The 15,920-nt window shown below is 39.5% G+C and overlaps 1 protein-coding gene across 1 annotated transcript; it reads left to right on the top strand.

The window, feature by feature from the left end:
• The first annotated feature begins 341 nt into the window (after nt 1-341).
• Nucleotides 342-15,598, top strand: LOC142663817 (C-type lectin domain family 2 member B-like). Its single transcript, XM_075842643.1, has 5 exons — nt 342-419; nt 10,003-10,140; nt 11,337-11,488; nt 13,425-13,534; nt 15,221-15,598. The coding sequence occupies exons 1-5, from the start codon at nt 365-367 to the stop codon at nt 15,330-15,332; spliced, it is 567 nt and encodes a 188-aa protein (XP_075698758.1). The 5' UTR covers nt 342-364; the 3' UTR covers nt 15,333-15,598.
• Nucleotides 15,599-15,920: the final 322 nt, after the last annotated feature.

Raw genomic sequence — 15,920 nt, 5'->3', positions numbered from 1 at the left:
CTCCAAAAACGTCCAAAGAAGTGTCCTGCACTTCTTTTTACGAGGCGTAATTTTACGCGTCGTAATTGCCGTACGACGCGTAAAATTACGCGTCGTGTGGACAATACAGCGTTCTACCCATAGAAAGTAATGGGCAGATGTTTGACGACGTATTTGAGACGTATTTCCAGACGTAAAACGAGGCAAAATACGCCTCGTATACGTCTGAAATTTGGCCGTGTGAACATACCCTAAGAACGACGAGAAAAAATAACCTGAACTGATGATAGATTTGGCTAAACTTTGTTACTGTGTTATTTCTTATTTAACTCTCAACTTTTTGTTTTGTCATATAGATCCAACACAATATCTCCATGTGGTTTTGATGATTGTAGTGGCTATTCTTAAAGTGGTCGAAGTATCCGCATTATTAATAATAGGTAATGTGAATCATTAATGTACTACAAAGAAAACCCCTAGACATAAATATAAGATTGCAATAACACTTATGTAACATTTATCGGGGGGGGGGGGGGGGCAGGGGGCGGGGGTGAAGAATCCTAATTTTGGGCAAAAATTAATTAGCAGGTTTTGTTTTCTTTTCTGACGTAATTGTTTTCCCCAGAGATAAGCAGCACCAGAGATGTTTGTCCATCTAGGTGAGGCTATGTTCATGCTGCAGCTAATCTCTTCTGATGGAAAAACTGTTGACTGACATGTCTGAAAACATTTCAGAAATGTTACATCTTTTTCCACAAGGCTTTAATAGCTGATTATCACAGGCGCAAGGGGACCCCTGATAATCAGCTCACCGTCAGGGATGGAGCTTCCAGAAAGATGGAAAATCCCTTTAACCCCTTTCTATACTTCCGTGTAATTCATACTTGCCAACTCTCTCAGGATATCCAGGATACTCTTGGAAAAAGTGGAGATCTCCCAGACCCCTAGGAGAGCAGGCAAATCTCCCGGTGCCATGCATCCTCACAACATACTTACCTTTACCCGTTCCAGGAGTCCTCTTTACTCCCGGGCACCGCATCAGACAACATCTTGTCAGCGTCAGGACATTGTCAGGAATGGGGAGCAGGGTCTATTTATTTAGGGGGACTGGTCTTGAGTCTTTTTTTTTTAGGGCTGTGATAAATAGGTAATTTGCACTATTTGTGATTTAAATAAGCGGCACTTCGTCTGACACATTTTTAGATTGTCCCTAAAGTCTCTTCCTAAAAGTTGGCAAGTATAATGTAAATGATTGGTGGGATGCTTTGGTAGTCCCTGTAATAGGGTGCACATGTACATCATTCAAACATGTTTTCTATCAAAAGCTCTCTTTAGGATCTAAGCTATAGCAATACATTTTTGGCTCTTAAACTAGTTTTTAAAGTCACCACATTCTCTACTGTGTCTTCTAAAGCTTTATTGAGTATGTTGATCTGTAAAGTTATGTGTGTGTAGAGTGGAGAACTTGTAAATGAATGAAAAAGTAGGTCTTATATTTCCATCTTTAGCAAAAAGTTCAATTTTGACTTCCTCCGGAGCCCATAAGTGGGTTATATCATTCTTATTTATCACACGTAACCAGTTCCTCCTACCCTATGAAGTGACTTGATTTGTATGCTAACTTTTAAAGCTTTGTGGTCACCATGTACCAAAACAGCCTTTTGTATAGTGTTGATCATGAGTTGCTGGTCTCAGACACCAGAAAAATGCAAATAAATAAATAAAAAGTTGACATTATTAGTTTCTATGCTTAAAGCACCAGGCAAGTTAATAATAGTTTCCAACATGGCCAACGATTTTCAGGCCCTTGTGCAGGTAGTAACCTGTGAATGCCTGATTGTTTTATGATTAGCCAAACAGTTTCAGTTTGTCTAATCTAATTTTATCCTGTCTAACTTTACGACAGTATTAATAAATCTGTCCCAATCACTGATCCCTCCATACATTGAGCTCAATTATAACAACACAGTATACAGTAATCTCCCACTTGTGGTGACTGGAAGCAGCCAGAACATTAGCCATATTTATTAATAATGACATATTAGCCCCAAATATGACTTAACTGTACGTCATGGTTTGACTTACAATAAGCCACCATGGTATACATCTACATCATGGTGATCGCGACCACCGCAGGAGCCCGGGCTTGACTGACAGGATTATTGACCATAGCATCTAAGAGGTTTGACTGAGGGAGGTGCCCTCTCTGTTACACATCAGTGGGCCGTGATTTCGCATGGACATAAGCATTCAGACCCTTTGCTATGACACTTGATATTTAGCTCTGGGGGCCTCCCATTTATCTAGATCATCTTTTAAATGTTTCTACACCTTGATTGGAGTCCACCTGTGTTAAATTCATTTGATTGGACATGGTTTGGAAAAACACCTCCCTGTCTATATCCGGTCTCACAGCTTAAAATGCATATCAGACCAAAAAACAAGCCATGAGGAGGAAAGAACTACCTGTAGAGTATAGAGACAGGATTGTGTGAAGGCACAGATCTGGAGAAGGGTACAAAATAGTTTCTGCTGCACTGAAAGTTCCCAAGAGCACAGTGGCCTCCATAATTCTTAAATGGAAGAAGTTTTGAACAACGAGGACTCTTCCTAGAGCTGACCACCCCACCAAACGCAGTAATCAATGGAGAAGGGCCTTGGTAAGAGAGGTTACCAAGAACCCAATGGTTACTCTCTCGGAGCTCCAAAGATCCTGTGTGCAGATGGAAAAAACTTCCAGAAGGTCAACCATCACTGCTCATCACCTGCCCAATACCAACCCTACAGTGAAGCATGGTGGCCCAGCCAGTGCTGACTTGAACCCAATCGAGCATCTCTGGAGAGAGCTAAAACTGGCTGTCCACCGACGGTCCCTATTCAATCTGACAGAGCTTGAGAGGATCTGCAGAGAAGAATGGCAGAAAATTCCCAAATCCAGGTACACAAGGTGCAAAACTTGTGGCATCATACCCAAGAAAACTGGAGGCTGTGATCACTGCCAAAGTTGCTTCAACTAAGTACTGAATAAAGTGTCTAAATACTTATGACAATGCAATATTTTAGATTTTCCTTTTCAATAAATTAGCAAAGATTACTAACATTCTTTTTTCACTTTGTCATTATGGGGTATTGAGTGCAGAATGATGGGGAAAAACGTGTTCTAATTTAGCACAAGGCCTCAGCATAACAAAATGTGAAATATTTAATCCCTTCCCGCCCGATCGCGTACAGTTACGTGATGGAAACTGGTGTCTTAACGCCTTTCCACGTAACTGTACGTGAAGAAGATGGAGCTAGCTCAGGAGCTGAGCCCGCACCATCGCCGCCGGGTGACAGCTGTATATTACAGCTGGCACCCTGAGGTATTGACCAGGACCCGAGCTAGCATCAGATCCGGCCGATTAACCCCTCAGATGCTGTGTGCAATAGAGATCGCAGCATTTGAGGAGTTTATAGCCACCGGCACCCCAGCAACATGATCGCTGAGTTTCCGGTGGCTGCAAAGGCGATCGGAGGCCCAATACTTACCTCCCGGTCTGCAAGCAACGGAAGCCTCCTATGCCCCACTCGGCGGCAGGGGCTAAAAGGCTTCTGGTACCATCGGCAAGATGGCACCGGCTCAGCTTCCGGCTCAGAAGCTGAACCGGCGACATCAGCAGTGCGTGTCCGCTGTATGTTACATCGGACACCCCAATCTATCGGCAGGAACCGGAGCTAGGAGCTAGCTGCGATTCCTGCCATTAACCCCTTAGATGCAGCAATCCATTGTGATCGCTGCATCTTACCGGTTTGTAGAAAATCGGCAGCCTGCCATGCAGTGGCAAGGCTGACGACTGCTACTATGGCAACAGGAGGCCTAACAATGGTAGTGCAATATATTAGAACATCAAACAAACCGTTGGATCTTCAAGTCCCCTAGTGGGACTAAAGAAAAGTGTAAAAAAAAGTTAAAATAAAAGTTGTAAAAAATACAATAAAAGTTTCAAGTAGTAAAATGAAACACAATCTCCCCCTTTTTCACTTATCAAGTCATTTATTATTGAAAAAAATAATAAACCATACATATTTGGTATCGCTGCAACCATAACGTCCTGAACTATAAAAATATAATATTATTTATCCTGCGCAGTGAACGCCGTAAAAAAAACCTAAAAAATACTGCCATAATTGCTGTTATTTTGGTCACTTTGTCTTCCAAAAATTGAAATAAAAAGTGATCAAAAAGCCGCATGTATCCAAAAATGGTACCTATAAAAGCTATAGCTCGGATAAAAAAAAAACAAGCCCTTATACAGCTCCATCGACTAAAAAATTAAAAAATTATGGCTCTCACAACATGGCGACAGAAAAAATAAATTCTCTTTAGAAAAGTAATTTTATTGTGCAAAAAGTTGTAAAACATAAAAAAGTGCTATAAATTTGGTATCACCGTAATCGTACTGACCCGCAGAGTAAACATGTAGTTTATAACGCATGGTGAACGCTGTTTAAAAAAAACTAAAAAACTATGGCAGAATTGCTGTTTTTTTGTCACCTTGCCTCCAAAAAAAAGGATCAAAAGTGATCAAAAAGTTGCATGTACACCAAAATGATACCAATAATAACTACAGCTTGTCCCGCAAAAAAACAGGCCTCATACCATTTAGTCTATGAAAAAATAAGTTAAGGCTCCAATAAGTCAGGAAAAAAAAAAATCAAGTTGTGCAGCCCGCGGGAAATAATTATTTTGTTTCAAGAGACGAATTATCAAGGTACTAAAATTAGGGAACCAGGAAGGGGAGGGCCCAAACATATCTGCTGGAAGCGAGGGCGCCTGTATTATACCAGGACAACACTTCCCAGCAAAATTCCCCAAACTACAAAGGTGCGGAGTGTGGACCAAAAGGGGGATAAGAAAAGACGCCATACATCAGTGCGACACTGGCCTGTGCAGAAAGGATTGTGTCACAGCCTAACACACATCTATGGATTATTTTTTTATTTTTTTTTACCTTATTATACCACCTGACTATGTCCCTGATACACTCCGCCCAGCTTACATATGCCACCACATTATAAACGTAAACACCAGTAAGACTCCAAACAAAACTATTACCAAGCAAAATCCACGTTCCAAAAGCCAAATGGCGCTCCCCCCCTACTGAGCCCTACAGCGTGCCCAAACAACTGTTTACTTCTACATATATGGCATCGCCATACCCGGGAGAACCCTTTTAACAATTTTTGGTGTGTGTATCCCCAGTGGCACAAGCTGGGCACGACATATTTGCCACTAAATTGGCATATCTAGGGAAAAATTTTAATTTGCACCTTCCGCAGCACAATCATTTATGGAAAAGACCTGTGGGGTGAAAATGCTCACTACACCCCTTAATAAATGCCTTGAGGGGTGCAGTTTCCAAAATGGGGTCACTTCTCAGGAGTTTTTCTTTTATTATTTCACATCAGATCCTCCACAATTGTGAACCAATACTGTGTAAGTCGTCAAATTAGGCCTAAATTTTACATGGTACTCTTTCACTCATGAGCCTGGTCGAAAAGATTAGGGCCACATGTAGGGTTTTTCTAAAACCGGGAAATACAGCATAATAATTAGACAGCTGTCTTGTTATGGTGGCACAAGCTGGGCACCATATATTGGCATATCTATGGAAAAAAATCCAATTTTCACTCTGGCAGAAATAAGTGTGCAATGGATGTTGCAAACACCTGCGGGGTTAACATGCTCACTACACCCCTAGGTGAATACCTTGAGTGGTGTTGTTTCCAAAATGGGGTCACTTCTGGGGGGGATCCACTGTTTTGGTCCCACAGGGACTTTGTAAATGCGACATAGCGCCCATAAATCAAATGCAGCAAAATCTGTACTCCAAAAGAAAATGGCGCACCTTCCCTTCTGAGCCCCGCCGTGTGCCCAAACAGCAGTTTATGACCACATGTGGGGTATTACCGTACTCGGGAGAAATTGCTTTACAAGTGTTGGGGGGTTCTTTTTTTCCTTTATCTGTTGAGAAAATGACATTTTTTTTAGCTAAAACTACGTCTTATTGAAGAAAAAGGATTTTTTACATTTTCACTGCCCAATTCTTTTTTTCTTTACAAACTCTTTATTTGGTAATGAAAACATAACAAATCAGTAGACATTACCACATATCGGGAGCATATATCGCTACGTAGAGCTTTGAAACATTCTCAGAAGAAAACATAGTGATAGAGATTCTGCCCAATTCTAATAAAATCTATGAAACACCGGTGGGGTCAAAATGATCACTACACCCCTAGATGGATTCCTCAAGGTGTGTCGTTTTCTCAATGGAGGCACTTTTTTGGCGTTTTCAGTGTTTTGGTTCCTTAGGGGCTTTGCAAATGCGACATGGCCTCCGCAAACCATTCCTGCTAAATGTGAGCTCCAAAAGCGAAATGGAGCTCTTTCCATTCTGAGCTCTGCCGTTTGTCCAAACAGCCGTTTATTACCACATATGGGGTACTGTTTTACTCGGGAGAAATTGCTTTACAAATGTTGCAGTGCTTTTTCTCCTTTAGTCCTTGTGGAATTTAGAAAAAATTATCTAAACCTACATTTTCTTTGAAAGAATGTAGATTTTCATTTTCCATTTTCAATAATTTCTGCAAAAAACCTGCGGGGTCAAAATGCTCACAATACCTCTAAATAATTTCCTCAAGGGGTTTCGTTTCCCAAAAGGGGTCACTTTTGGGGGATTTCCACTGTTTTGGCACCGCAAGAGCCCTTCAAACCTGACATGGTGCCTAAAATATTTCACTAATAAAAAGGAGGCCCAAAATCCACTAGGTGCTCCTTTTCTTCTGAGGCCGGTGTTTCAGTCCATTAGCGCACTAGGGCCACATGTGGGATATTTCTAAGAACTGCAGAATCTGTACAATAAATATTGAGTTGCATTTCTCTGGTAAAACCTTCTGTGTTACAAAAAAAAATAGATTAAAAATGAATTTCTGCAAAAAAAATTTACATTTGGAAATTTCACTTCTATGTTGCTTTAATTCCTGTGAAACGTCTAAAGGGTTAAACTTTCTAAATGCTGTTTTGAATAATTTGAGAGGTAGAGTTTTTAAAATGGGGTGACTTATTGGTGATTACTAATATATAAGGCTCTAAAAGCCGCTTCACAACTGAACTGGTCCCTGAAAATATAGCCTTTTGAAATTTTCTTGAAAATGTGAGAAATTGCTGCTAAAGTGCTAAGCCTTGTAATATCCTAGAAAAATAAAAGGATGTTCAAAAAACGATGCCAATCTAAAGCAGACATATGGGGATGTTAATTAGCAACAATTTTGTGTGGTATTACTATCTGTCTTACAAGCAGATACATTTAAATTTAGAAAAATGCAAATTTTTGCAATTTTTCACTAAATTTTGGTGTTTTTCACTAACAAATATTGAATTTATCGACCACATTTTTCCACTATCATAAAGTACAATAAGTCATGAGAAAACAATCTCAGAATCGCTTTGATAGGTAAAAGTGTTCCCAAGTTATTACCACATAAATTGACACATGTCAGATTTGAAAAAATGGGTCTGGTCCTGAAGGCCAAAATGAGCTTGGTCCTCAAGAGGTTAAAGGGTCTGAAGACTTTCCGAATGCATTGTAAATGATCAGAATATTGCTTTGTAACGTTCCCTCATGGAATTTAAAAATAGAAAAAGTGCACAGTGAAAAAAATAAATTAAAATGTTTCTATAAAAATGTTTTTATTTTTAAAAATTGTTATCAATAACAAGATAAGATGAACGGCATACGAATAAAACTTAAAAAAAGGCGGAATTACTTTTTTTCCCACCCCCCAAAAAAATAGTAAAAGTTAATCATTAAAGGCTAAGGACACCTTTTGAGGGCATTTTTTTTTTAAGAAATAGATTAGTCAGTGTGTTTAGTGTAACTTTACAATTAGTCTGTTAAAAAATCTTTTTGTTTTGAAGATACAGCTGTTCTGTATTCTGTATCTGTACCATTCTCTTCACACTGGTTCATAACTTAGATGTGATCGATTACAGGTGGATCCTGCGTGTCACAGACACGTAGGACTCGTCGACACTGAACCTGTCAGGTCCGCGGGACTGATGGATACAGTGTAAGACGAGTGATACAGTTGTATCTTCAAAAGTAAAATGATTTTTTAATGAAGACTAATCTATTTGTTAAAAAAAAAAAAAAAAAATGCCCTCAAAGGTGTCCATGGCCTTTAAGTCCCATGTGCTCCAAAATGGTACCAGCAAAAACTACATGTCGTCCTGCAAAAAACAAGCCCACTTGTGGCTTTGTCAACAGAAAAATTAAAAACTTACATCGACTTACCTGCAAACGCTGATGCTGCTGCAGAATCAACTGTAGCCTCTGGTGCCGATGTGTCCTCGCTCGTCCGACACGATGCAGGACCTGGGGCAGGAAGTGACGTCACAGCGTGATCTCTCGAGAACACGCTGTGTGTCTGTGCACTGCCAGAAGCTGGGTGTTAACGAAGAGAAGTGGATGATGCTGATTCGTCAGCATCATACACTTCTATTCACAACGCACAGCTAGTAAAAGAAGTAAAAACGCCCAGCTGTACATACACAATACACGCCTACTTGTACATAACTTTAAACACGCCCAGTTGTACTTAAGAAAGCCTCATTTGCATAAATATAAAAATGGTCATAACTTGGCCAAAAATGCTGTTTTTAAAAAAAAACAAAACGTTACTCTTATCTACATTGCAGCGCCGATCTGCTGCAATAGGAGATAGGGGTTGCAAAATCTGGTGACAGAGCCTCTTTAAACGAACACTGGCCAAAACGAAACTTTCCCATGTGCTCCATTCTGGTATTCCATATGTCAGGTCCTCATCTGTTATTTTTCTTGCTGCTTCTATCTATATATATATATATCAGACTTGGATGGCTGCTTAGCAGCAGTGTGAACCAGGCCCGATGGCACGCTTTCTTTACTTGAGTCTATGGAGATATGTGTGTCACCCATCACAGGCTTCAGCAGTTCCTGTACCACACTAGTTTTGCATCATCAACTACCACTGATGCTTAGACAGGTCCCTGTCACACAGATATAATGTAGAAGAATATAGTACAGCCTCTCTGTATACTTATGGTTTCTCAGTTTATTTAGGAGAATATAGAGCGAATGATAATCATAGTGTCCCCCAGCATGAAAAAATGGTATGGACTTTATCTGGTCATATGATGATGTGCTGAAGCATCATGGGATTGATAGCAAAGCAGAGAGGAAGAGAAAGCTGGGGAAATCCCAGAATCACGATGGAGGTTTTTTGTTTTGTTTTTTAAACACAGACAAGGCAGCAGTTCAAAAAGTAAGTACAGGATATATAAAATAAGTGTAGAGTGTGGTATACAGTCAGGTGGGCAATGCAGACATGGAAAGTTTGGTTTCCACTGGAGGTCTTCTTTAAGAGATTAACAAATCTGGTGCATTTAAAATTGACTGTTTTAATCTTTTTACACCTACTATGAGAAGCCATATATTTTCACAACTAATTTGCACCTTTTTTTAAATTAACCTTTACCATTAATAAATGAGGTTAAAAGTACATTTACATCTTGCTCACTTTTCTCGCCTCTTTTTTTCTTTTTTGGAGTAAGAAAAGAATTGTTGCAAATTTTTGTACAAATTTGGTGCAATTTTGGCACATATTTAGATGCCATTTTTTTTTAACCTGTGCTATTTCCACCAAAATCTGTCATACGGTATACGGAATAATAAAAGTGGGTTAAATCTATAGAGATGCAGGGGATTTGCAGCCCTGTATATAAGAAGTGAACTATGTCTGCTATCAAGATATGTTAAGAAATGAATCAGCATAAAACATCTATTAAGATGAATAGAATGGTGTCCAGCGATAGACATTCTCTTTAAGGATTGTAAAGCACAGCACTCTAGCTTTATAAATTCAATTGTTGTGCCTTGAAATAATGTCTGTATTTTACAGGACTACGACACATATTCTACCAAAATGTTTTTATTTCCTCAGTTCAAAAAAATTCATGTAACACCACTACTGAGGATTCTGGTCAAAATTTTCAGGATGAAACCAAAGAATTTGATTTAAATATATCCAAAAAATACATAGATGCATATAATGCAATTACAGACCTATGTGCTGCAACAGGTAATGTGCATTCACTTAAATAGATAGACACTTTTTTTTTTACTTTTGCTTTAATCAGTTACTACTGGCTTTACATATTTTCGATAAAATTCTTGATTTAAAAAGTATACCGGAAAATATGTTAGCTCATGAAGAGTTTTGGCCCTAAGTAGTCTCTCTGATTATCAGAGCATGAGCTGATTTTCTTCCCATTGAAGTATATTTACCACCTGGCCTGAGTAAAGTTTGCCAGGGGGGGGGGGGGGGGGGCTTTAGTTAATGGCAGCATCTATATCGATGGGAATTCTCATCAGATTGAGCTCATGATAGAGTGATGCCTATTTGCAGCATAAGGGTATGTGCACACACAAACCCCAAAACGTCTGAAAATACGGAGCTGTTTTCAAGAGAAAAAAGCTCCTGGTCTTCAGCCATTTTTTATTCAAAGACGCGTTTTTCGCTGCCTTTTTTACAGCCTTTTTTGAAGAAGTGACATGCACTTCTTTTTCTCGGCCGTGTTTTTTACGCGCCCGTTTTTTAAAACGGCCATTTAAAAAAGCGGCCTGTCGGAACAGAACGACGTTTTTCCGATTGAAATGGCAGATGTTTGGAGGTGTTCTGCTTCCGATTTTTTGGCCGAAAATAAGCCGTGTGAACATACCCTAACTTAACCAGGTCAGAAGTTCTTGTTCACCTGTTTATTTGAAGTCCATTATATCTAGCGATATTGCCCATGGGATCACCCATTTTTCTTTATGTTTCTTCCACATCTAGTGACCGTGGTAATCCAATTGATAGAATATATTCATACAGATTAAATCATAATAATAATAATAGTTTTTACTGTGATTTGCAGCAATTTTCCAAATCGCGGTAACAACGCAAACGTTTTTCGATGTGACTTTCGGAAAAAAACACGGAAAAACTGCATCACGTGAATACACCCGTACAGTAAATTTATCAGGACGCTAAACCCTGCCCTGCTAAGCCCCGCCAGTTTTTGCAAAAATTGCGACTTTCCTAACACAGAAAATTGCCATTAAGGGCTTCATAAATTCTCCCCACATTCCTATTTGCTTAGCTCAGCACTAATTTTTTTAATGTACGTGGCACTTGTAATTTGTGTTGACTTCCTCCTTACTTCTTCCTTTTGCATAGAGTCCCAGACAGATATATGATAAGGCATAATCTTCTACATATGCTTCTCTCAACTACAGGACAGGTTTGTGAGCTGTGTCCACTGAATTGGGATGCATTCAATGGCAAATGTTACTTCTTTTCAGAAGAAAGATATAAATGGGCTCAGAGTGAAAATAACTGTGAGCAGAGGAATGCTGAGCTTATTTCCTTTGAGAATATGGAAGAACAGGTCTGACGTGTTACTTTTTATATAGTGTTTAAGTCGTGCTAATATATTCCACAGAGCTGTACTAAGAATGTCCTAACAATGGTTTCTGTCTTAAGCCGATCATACACATTGGATGGCCGTGAACTTGATGTCCAGAAGCTATTTCTTTTGACTCCACCATAAACATGCCTTGGGCCCAGCTGAACAGTTTATAATGGAATAAGCCACTATCAGACATCCCTGGTAGTGGTTTATATCCTTCAGGAAACAAAGGATCAAACATGTTGAGATCCAACATGCTTTATCTCTCTTCCTCCGACCTCTACCGTCAATAGAACCCTATACACATGCTGTAGGATCATCGGCCAACCTTTATCTCATATATATGGCCATCTTAACTTATCCATGTTTTTAGAGTGGTAAAGAAAGCTATGCAAACATGTGGAGAGAATACAAAATGCATGCAGATGATGCCCTGGTCACATTAAACAAATGGCCCTATTGCTGCCAGCAGAGTTAATGACTGTGCCATGATTAAAGTGTCAGACAAGACTATTACTTAACTCACAAGCAAACACATTACACCTAAAGGGGCCCATACACATTGGAGAAAAGTCATCTGAACCAGCTGTTGTTCGAATATGTATGTGGATGCCCCAAACTCTACCATGACGGCAGCTTACATTTTTTTGTTCCTGCGGAAAAAAAAATTCGCTGCCAGAGGTGTCTGGCAACGGCTCATTCCCCTCTTCCAATTTAAATGCAAGCATGCTGGCTAAGTCAAATGTGCATGTGTATGTGGGAGTCCGGAAAAGTAACGCTCGGCCGAATGAGCTTGTTCAGCTGACCGCTATCTGTGGCTGGAGGTTGTTGTATGTACTACATGTGCGTAGTGCATACTTTTAATCATGGAACCCGATGAAGGCCTGTGACGTGATGAGGCACAATTATACACAGTAATGAACATATTAAACGTATAATTTATTCAATTGAAGTATTATTAATTAGCTATACAGTAAATCTGTGGAAGACATATATTTTTTTTAAATGTTGTAGCTATTTATTTTTTATTTTAAAAACTTTCCTAAAAGTGCTGTCAACATTGGGGATAGAAACTTCCTTCCTGTGTTCTCTGTGTAGTTAGTACAGCAGGGTGAGTGCACTTTATGGCAGATTAAATGAATGGGAGTCAGCTGACAGAGAAATGCCATAGATCATTACAGTCTCCAGAAAGTGATGGCGTGCAGCCGCTCCCCGAGAGACCTGATAGTGACAGGGGAGCTGCAAACTAAGCCTATTCCGTGTGTATATAGTGTTACTATCCTGCCTTATCTAGGCATCCAGCAGTACAATAGAGCTGTCATTAAAGGCCCTTTTACATGGGCCAATGATCTGGCAAACGAGTGTTCTTATGATCTGAGCTGCCGACATAATGGAAATGTTTGGGGACGAACGATTGTAGTAACGATTTTTCGTCCACATACTGTACATAACCGATCGTTACTTCTTGTGAAAGAAACAAACAAACGAGCGCCGCCCAGTGAGCTGTCTCATTGATTGGCACTCATTTTCACGACCCATACCGGGCCGTGTAATAGGACCCTAACTCACCCACCCTCCAATTATAATGTGATGGTTCTCCTCATCCTGTACCTGTATATACAACAAAGTGTCAGACTATTGTAACTGCTCTAGTGGCCAGTGTGAAAATTTAAATATTTCGAGATTTTTTTTATGTGTATAGTACTGTATACATTTTTTTAATCAGGATAACAACACCAAAATTTTACGAAAATATGTTTCTTATAAAAACCTAAATTAAATAATATGTAATTTTCTAATGATGCATTCACTTTAAGTTACTGGCTGACCTGATCTATGTTATCGGCCACAGTCTGAACATATTTCTTAATTAGTAACAAAAATCCTTCTATTTTTGCTGATATGTATTTCTCAGGATTTTATTTCAAGACACATTCCTTTGAAGAATGGGCATTTCTGGATTGGACTTACCAAACATGAGTCACATTGGCAATGGAAGAGAGGTGGACAGTTTCAAGGAAAAATGTAAGTTTATTTTAGATACATTTTCTTAGCTTTCTTATGACTCTAGAGAATTGTGTTTTTAGGACAACCCCTTTTTCAATTTTAGGGCGTTACTTATAAGGGCCGTTCCTTGAAGCCTCTGCAATCAACATAAGGTGGTTAATGGGGTTGTCCTTTTTAGACAATCCCTATTGTTAGAAGGGTGTCTTCACAATAAGCAGACCACAAAGTGTCCCCCTGCTGAGACCCCAGCGATCAGCTGTTATCCACAGGATAGGTCATGGGTATATGATCGGTAGGGGTCCGACACCAGGACCCTGCACCGATCAGCTGCTCCGGCTGTATCCGGGCATCGGACGTTCATATTGGAAGCAGATGGCTCCGGTCACGGAATAACGGCCGAGCTCTGCTCCTATTTAAGTGAATAGGAGCAGAGCTGCAGTTCTTCAGAACGGCCGCTATGCAGTGGTCGGAGCCATCTGCTTCCAGCTCCAACTACTGCATGCCCTTCAAAACATCCGATTCCCGGAGGCAGCCGGAACAGCTGATTGATGCGGAGTCTGGGTGTCAGACCCTCACCGATCATATACTGATGACCTATCCTGTGGATAGATCATCAGTTGTCCGGTCGTGGATAAACTCTTTAAGCATTATGTAGTGACCATTCAAATCTATGAGTTGTGTGTTTTAATGCAGGACAGGGCAGGTCCTCTAGAGCAAGAGACACTCTTTGTAGCATTTCTCAATTCCGGCCAAGAGATGAGGATCCTGAATAGAGGACCCCCTATATTAACCAAGAATTCCCTAATAGGGTATATGAAAATAGGTTTTGTAAACTGAACAACCCTGTGTAAGTGATTATTTTCCCTGTAGTGGCAGTCATTGATTTCTGTGGCACATGCAGTTCTTTTAGAATTGTACTAGATGGGACTCGCAGCCATAGGTAGTGGGTACTGAAAAGGGTACCTCTCATCTATTATCTCAGCATGGTCTAATAGATCATATTAAAGATGACCTGTCACCTCTCCTGACATGTCTATTTTAGTAAATACTTGTATTCCCCATTAAAAAACAATTCTGAAACATATTTTCTTAGAACTTTGTTGCCATTACTCTGCTATTTCTCCTAGAAATGTATGAATAAATTGACAGCTGGTTGTTACCATTCCTCTTGTCAAAGAGGTGTGTCCTTACACATGTTCACTCAGTCAGCACTGATTGGACTTTGTTAGTCTGTGTAGGGACACACCCACAACTGGTAACACACAGTTGTCAATGTACTCATAAATTTCTGGGAGGAATAACAGAGGAAAGGCACCAAGTAGAGTTCTAAGAAAAGATTCTTTAGAATTATTGTTTGATGGGGAATACAATTATTTATTAAAACAGACATGTCAGGAGAGGTGACTTTTTAAAGGGGGCTATCTTTAAAATATAAATTATTATAGCTATAAGTCAGATCTCAGCCTGCCTACCCACAGTACAATGCAGCGCATTACAACGTACAGTATGGACAGAAGATGGCCTAAGAAAGTATTAAGCAGATGCTCACAATAAACTGGTCACTCATTGTAAATAAAACGTAAAAGCTTTTTTTATTTTTTTTCACCAGATTTAGGTTACATTAATCACTTACACCTTACTTATAAAGTTAATTTTAATACAGTAAATCAGATAATGTCACGTAATTTGTTGTTTTATCACCAGATCTGTTACATCAGAAGAGCACCAGTGTGCCACCTATGGAAAAGACTTATCAGCAGAAAGCTGCTTTAACCCAAACAAATGGATATGTAAAAAGAATATGACCCGGTTATAGATTTTTTTTTTAAAAAGTGTTCCTCAAGGGAGTGATGTTATATCGCTAGGATACCGCATCACTTTCTGATTGGTAAGAGTCCAACTACTAGGACCCCATGATTTTAAGAATGAAGGGGCCACTGTGTTGGTTTAGTGTTGCGTCCCCTTCAAAGTTTTTCCCTGCACAGAGGTGCTTCCGGCCACCCACTGAGCAGGGAACTGCACTGACCTATTCACTTGCAATATGCTATCACTTTCTGAGATGGGAAAACCCCTTTAGAAAGTCTTCAGGTTTGTTTTAAATATACTGTATATTATACTGTATTTTATCGAAAATTTTCTTTTTTGGATTTATTTTGCATAAAATATGTTAAAAGGAATTAATTGCTTTTATTTTGTAACCAATTAAAAGTCTTTACTGAATTATAAATTTTTGTGCAATATATAATAATTTTATGATTGCTTTTCTACAATATGGCAGATGTGGCTGCCATATTGCCTTTACAGTTATGTAGCAAGAACTCCATAGCTGTCATGCACAGTACACACATGTAGTGAGGCTATAGAAGTACCCAGCTGCTGGACGAGATGACATCAGTGGTAGATA

Source organism: Rhinoderma darwinii, chromosome 11 (genome assembly GCF_050947455.1).
Source record: "Rhinoderma darwinii isolate aRhiDar2 chromosome 11, aRhiDar2.hap1, whole genome shotgun sequence".
In the NCBI taxonomy this organism is placed as follows: Eukaryota; Metazoa; Chordata; class Amphibia; order Anura; family Rhinodermatidae; genus Rhinoderma; species Rhinoderma darwinii.
This window is presented reverse-complemented; position numbering and strand designations above follow the sequence as displayed.